The sequence below is a fragment of the Magnolia sinica genome, chromosome 17 (genome assembly GCF_029962835.1).
Source record: "Magnolia sinica isolate HGM2019 chromosome 17, MsV1, whole genome shotgun sequence".
Lineage (NCBI taxonomy): Eukaryota > Viridiplantae > Streptophyta > Magnoliopsida > Magnoliales > Magnoliaceae > Magnolia > Magnolia sinica.
This window is the reverse complement of record NC_080589.1, coordinates 70,293,056-70,298,913: the sequence shown is the minus strand read 5'-3', so window position 1 is coordinate 70,298,913 and position 5,858 is coordinate 70,293,056. Positions and strand designations below refer to the sequence as shown.

General features: G+C 39.6%; 1 protein-coding gene across 1 annotated transcript; it reads right to left on the bottom strand.

Annotated features, from left to right (window-relative positions):
* Positions 1-2,684: 2,684 nt before the first annotated feature.
* On the bottom strand, positions 2,685-5,638 carry LOC131230612 (receptor-like protein EIX1). The gene has a single exon (XM_058226508.1). The coding sequence runs from the start codon at positions 5,625-5,627 to the stop codon at positions 2,685-2,687; it is 2,943 nt and encodes a 980-aa protein (XP_058082491.1). The 5' UTR covers positions 5,628-5,638.
* Positions 5,639-5,858: the final 220 nt, after the last annotated feature.

Below are 5,858 nucleotides of genomic sequence, written 5' to 3'. Positions count from 1 at the left end.
TCGTCTGGTTACGTAAACTTCTTTCAGACTTGGGCATTCCTCTATAGAATCCTACTTCACTCCTTGTCAATAATCTCAGTGTCATTCAGACTGCCTCTAACCCGGTTTTTCATAAATGGACGAAGCATATTGAAGTTGACTGTTACTTTATCCACGAGAAATTTCAGTCTGGGCTCATTTCTCTTCCACATGTTGCATCCCATGATCAAATTGCCGACATTCTCACTAAGTCCCTCACTTTTACATGTCACTTGTTTCTAGTTGGCAAACTATTACTTGTCGATGACCAACATTAGTTTGAGGGGGGATGTTAGACAGCTCACGTACCTTGTATAACTAGTATACCTTGTATAGTTTATTTCCATAGGTAGAGGATTCTGAGTTTATTGTTTTTCTTGTATAGATGATTGTAATCTCTATATATTCAACCCTATTGGGTTGTCTCAAATATAGAAAACTTTTTGGCTTTACAGTTTACAGAAACCTTAGGAGGGAGCCTTGGATGCCAAACCCACTTCGTCCAAATTTTCTCCTGCCCGCGCGCTCTGGCCACACTCCAGGCTAATTTGACTAAAAAATTTTCTTCTGGGCCAAAAGGCCTTAGAATATCCTAATCTTGATTATACCTGCTTATATAATGTTACAACCGGAATATGTAACAATTTGTGCAAAACCGTGAAACTGTGCACTCGGTCAATCTAAGCATCAATTGATCCACATCGATCGAGCACATCTTCGATTGATCTATGGAAACCACATTCACTTCTCCACCGGAAGAAATGGATTTAGTGGTTTCAATGCATAGAAACACCAACAATATGAGAGCAAGAACATGCATCAACCCCCTCTCCCCATTATCACACACCACGAACAAGATTTTCTTATGTGAGGGAGTTTTTCAATAAGCCATACATACAATCCAAGAAATAGAAGCTGATGGACGGAGTGGATTTTACATGGACATCATAGTGAGCCCAACAGGGCTGTGTCCAGAACAAGATGAGAATCCTCCACGAGACCTATTTTTACGTAATGTGTAAAACACCCAACTCCTTCGCGACTGCCATGGTGTATATGTGAAATCTACTCCATCCATTAGATCAACTACTCTATCCATTAGATCAACTCCTGATCCGCATAGGGAACGATGGGGAAGAGATGCCAAACATAGGCTTGTTTGTGTACACACCATTGTGTGTATCTTTCATCAAACCCATTCATCATGTGTGACCTAGCTAGTGGTACAAATTGAAGTTACAAATCAGCCTGATCCAAAACATGGTTGGGCCACAACGCCCCAAGCATTCATATTGTCTAATGCATACGGGTGAAAAATAGGAGAGATCCAAAAAGCATCAAGTCATCTTCTTCCATGAACTTTGCAGTTAACTAATGTTGGAAAACATATCATGTATGGTTTTCTCTTTCCTTATGATTAGCTGCTCTTATCTGAAAAAGTCCAAAAATTTCAGCTTTGTTGTTAAAAGAACGCATTTGGACTCAGTTGAATAGGTCAGAGAATTGAGATAGATAAGCTATAAATTTGACTTGAATAAATTGGACCTTGATTCTAGCCTGAAGGCCCATATGCTGATTATATGGGGCATGGATTATTTTATAATGAGAAATGGAATTAGGGTTTCTCAGAAGAGAAATCTTCTCCCTTGCTTCTCCTCATCCAACGTGCCGACTTTTTTTCCCAAATTTTTTCTTTTCCTTTTTCTTTTTCTTTCTTACTTCTTCTCTTTTTTTTTTTTTTTTTTTGGCACCTCATATAGGCTTATAAGAACAGCATAATGCAGCCATTCAATATTTGTCTTGGTCTAGAATATATGACCAAATACAAAGGTAGCCCAAACCAGAGGTAGGGTCTAATAATCTATTCCATGAAACTAGCTATTAAGTTTGACTAGGTAGGATAGAACCCATGAATATACAGCATAGATGAGTTTGATGGAACTTGGCTTTAAGCCTTATTTGATCAGCATTTCCAACAATGTATCCAGCCAGAAGCTTAACCGTGGTCCAAAAACTTTCTTACTCAGCATGCATTTCTTAAAGGGAGCACGTCTTGATGGAAAAACATCAAGGATAGATAGTGTGGACTATCTGAAGTGCCTATATCACATCAAAACGTTCCTGAAATCATGAATGGAGTCTGGGAAACAACAATTAGTTATTTCAAACTTTCGTGCCGCTCAGATGGTTTACTCAAAAGGTTAAAATGGAGACCAGGACGACCCACTCCAGGGCACAAATTAGATGTGAGTTTAATCATCAGAGGTTTCCTCAAGCATTATTCTTGCATAACGAAATTGTTTGTAAGGCAACAAATCCTCACTATCCCACCTAGTTGAACTTCTTTATATTTTGAAGGACTCAAATAATTTTATTCAAAAAGTAGAAGGATACAACTGAATGGCCATCAATCATCCCAAAACAACAAAACATATTCCTCAGAGAATTCCCCTGAATTGCCCTGTGAACTTAGGTCCACTGGCAATAAAATTCTTAATTTTAAAGAATTCCTTTGTATCAACACTATCATTAAACCAACCAAAAAAAAAGGGTACTTCAAACTGAGTTTGGAACATGTTCAACATAAAATACACAGTGGTTTTATTTATTGCTTTCTTTAGAGAAACTCACTAAACCGGATACATTCAAATACCCATCGTCATCCTTCACTTCCTGTCTTGTAGCATTGTCCTCAACTTAGCCACCTTTGTCATCCATGCCATGAAGATCTTATCCATCATTTTATCACAAAGTTGAAAATAAGCAATCCTCCATGACTTCTTGAAGATTAAAACGCCACAGACTCCCCAAAATCCTACCACGAATCCCGATGCCATGCTAGTGAAAAACCATACCCACATGAACCCTTCTTCCTCCTCTTTGTCAACTCCATTGCCCATGGGCACCGGAGTTTGAGATGTTTTATCTTTTGGGCACTTGTTTGGAAGTGGAGGCCCACAAAGATCAAGGTTGCTATTATAAATGGAGGGATCATTAAAAGTCTGGAGCTGGCTGCCCGACGGAATCTGCCCGGACAAGTTATTATGTGAGAGATCGAGGCTGCTCAAAAAATTTAACGCTGACAAGCTCTGTGGAATAGCACCAGAAAGTTGATTCCATGACAGATCAAGAGACTCTAACTGTCGCAAGCCATCAATATTTTTTGGAATGTTTCCCACCAAATGATTTCTAGACAAGTTCAAACCTTGCAGCCCGGATAGACTTACTAATTCTTCAGGGATCTCTCCAGATAAATGATTGCTTGAGAGGTCTATCACAGTTACAAGGGAAAGAATCTTAGTATAATCAAGTTTCATTCCTTTGGTAACCACCGTTATGTTCTCCTCATAATATAACCATCCGTCTTCTCCTCCATATATCGCGCTCACAATCGTTCCACTTTCATGCTCCTTTGTAGCCATGGCACTGAAATTGCTAAAACACCTTGGTATGGCTTCTAATAGCTTGTTATGTGCGAGATCCAAGATCTGAAGAGAAGTAAGATGACATAGCTGTGGAGGAATAGTTCCGGAAAACATATTCGACCGAAGGATGAGAATCTGGAGTTTTGATAGGCGTTCTCCTATCCATGTTGGTATTTTTCCAGAGAATTTGTTCTCACTAAAATCGACAGCTCTCAATTGGGTGCAATTTCTCAATGATGTAGGGAGCTCACCTGAAAAAGCATTGCTATGCAGACGCAACCATTCAAGTGTAGGTATAACACCCAAAGATTCAGGAATACGTCCACGTATATTATTGTTTGCCAAATCCATTGTTACCAATTCAGTCAAATTTCCCAAACACCTAGGAAGTTCTTTGGTTAACTGATTGTATGAGAGATCAAGGTTCCACAAAGTCACCGTTTTACATAAAGAAACTGGAATGCTACCATTTAAATTGTTATGAGAAAGTGATAAGAAAGTAGCAGATGTTTCACCAAAGGTTATGGGGATGGGTCCGGAAAATGAATTGTTGGAGAGATCGAGAAATCTTGCACTAAGAAATGAGTGAGGCAATGAGCCTATAAAGCGGTTGAAACTTAAATCAATCATGGCCCGAAGTGCAAACTCCAATGAATTTGGAATCTCACCATTGATTTGGTTGTGAGAAAGATTCAAGTAGGAGATTTGAGAAGACAGGTTACAAAACCAGTATGGTATAGAATCTGAAATTTGTGCATTGGACATGTCAAGTTTGAAAATGTCTCTTTGCTCACGTAGCCATGCAGGAAACAGGGGCCCAACTCGACAGGACCTCATCTTGATAGATTTGAGGTGAAAAGGAGGAATCCAATTGGAGCTAACTTTAAGAACTAATGAATTGGAGGACATATCTAATGATTCCAATTTGGTTAGAGTGGCAAAGTGTTCTTCTGACACATTGCCCTCCAATGAATTAGAAGATATCCCGAGATTGATTAGTTCTGAAAGTTGTCCAAGACTCTCGGGCAAAGACCCATTCAAGTTGTTGTGACTAAGATACAAATCCTTCAAGGATGAAAATTTTCCAAGAGATTGAGGAATAGGGCCATATAGTGAATTTTTGCTGAGATCAAGAGTTTTAAGATTTTTATGATGCAATAACCAATCAGGAAAATACCCACCAAGCCCATTTGATGCCAATCTCAGTGTCTCTAAACTTTCCTGAATGCATCCAGATAAACATTCTACAAATCCAGATATCTCTCCCCTGTTCAAGTTGTTTGAGAAATCTAAAGTGCGCAAATTGCAAAGCTTGCCAAGAGCACTTGGAATTGGATCTTGAAAACGATTCCATTCGAGATAAAGATGCTCTAGGCTGCTGAGATTGAACAACCAATCTGGAATTCTTGGGCCGAGAAAATTTTTGGAGAGATCAAGCACTGAAAGGGATGTGATATTAACATAAGGAATAGAAGTAGTAATGTTAGGAAGATCACAATTGGAGAGGCGTAGCTCGGAAAGAGAAGGAAGCATATTAAAGACCTGAAACAAACCATTGGACTGATTGAGGGTAGCCATTCCCATATCAAGGTGTTGCAGAGAAGAAAGACGAGAAAGCCATTGAAGGTTATCAACTTCCAGAGTAGGCCAAATACGATAGTCTGAATGAAGATCGAGATAAACCAGGCTAGAGAGATTACCGAGATGATGGGGAATTGTTCCAGCAAAGCCAGCATTTGAGAGATTAAGATGTCTAAGTTTCTTGAATGAACCAATGAATTTCGGGATGGACTTGGATCCAAAATCATTCCAGCTGAGGTCCAAGTAATTCAAATGATTCAACTCAAGCAAAGAAGGATTTATCTCACCAGATAAGTACGAGTTAATGTTTTCTTCATATAGAGGATTGGTTGGGTCTCCAAGGAGGTTACGGAGGTTGATTTTGATGACTTGTCCTGTTCTATTGTTGCAGCCTACTCCGCTCCATCTACAGCAATCATGGCCCACCCAAGAAGAGAGCCGATTGATTGGATCTACGAGGCCTTGTTTGAAGTTGACGAGGGCTTCCCTCTCCCTTTCTATGCAAACCAGCTTCGCTTCTCCATCGTAAAAAGTGGATTGAATGGTTTCAACGCTTAGAAACACGAGCAATAAAAGAAAGAGAACTCTCACTAATCCATCCATTATCACACAAAACCAAGTGTGCGAAGGAGCTTTACATAAGCTCTGTATATAAGAGAGATGAGAAAGGAAACGTCCAAGGAATAAACGCTCCAGAGAGAGAAAGAGAGGGAGACTTAACAAGGTGGCAAGCACAGTAGACTTTTCAACAGAAGATGAGCGAGTTATTTGATACTCCGGTAGAGCACGATGGTTGATACTCAGGCACTTAGAGATCGCACTCCTGAAGAAGAT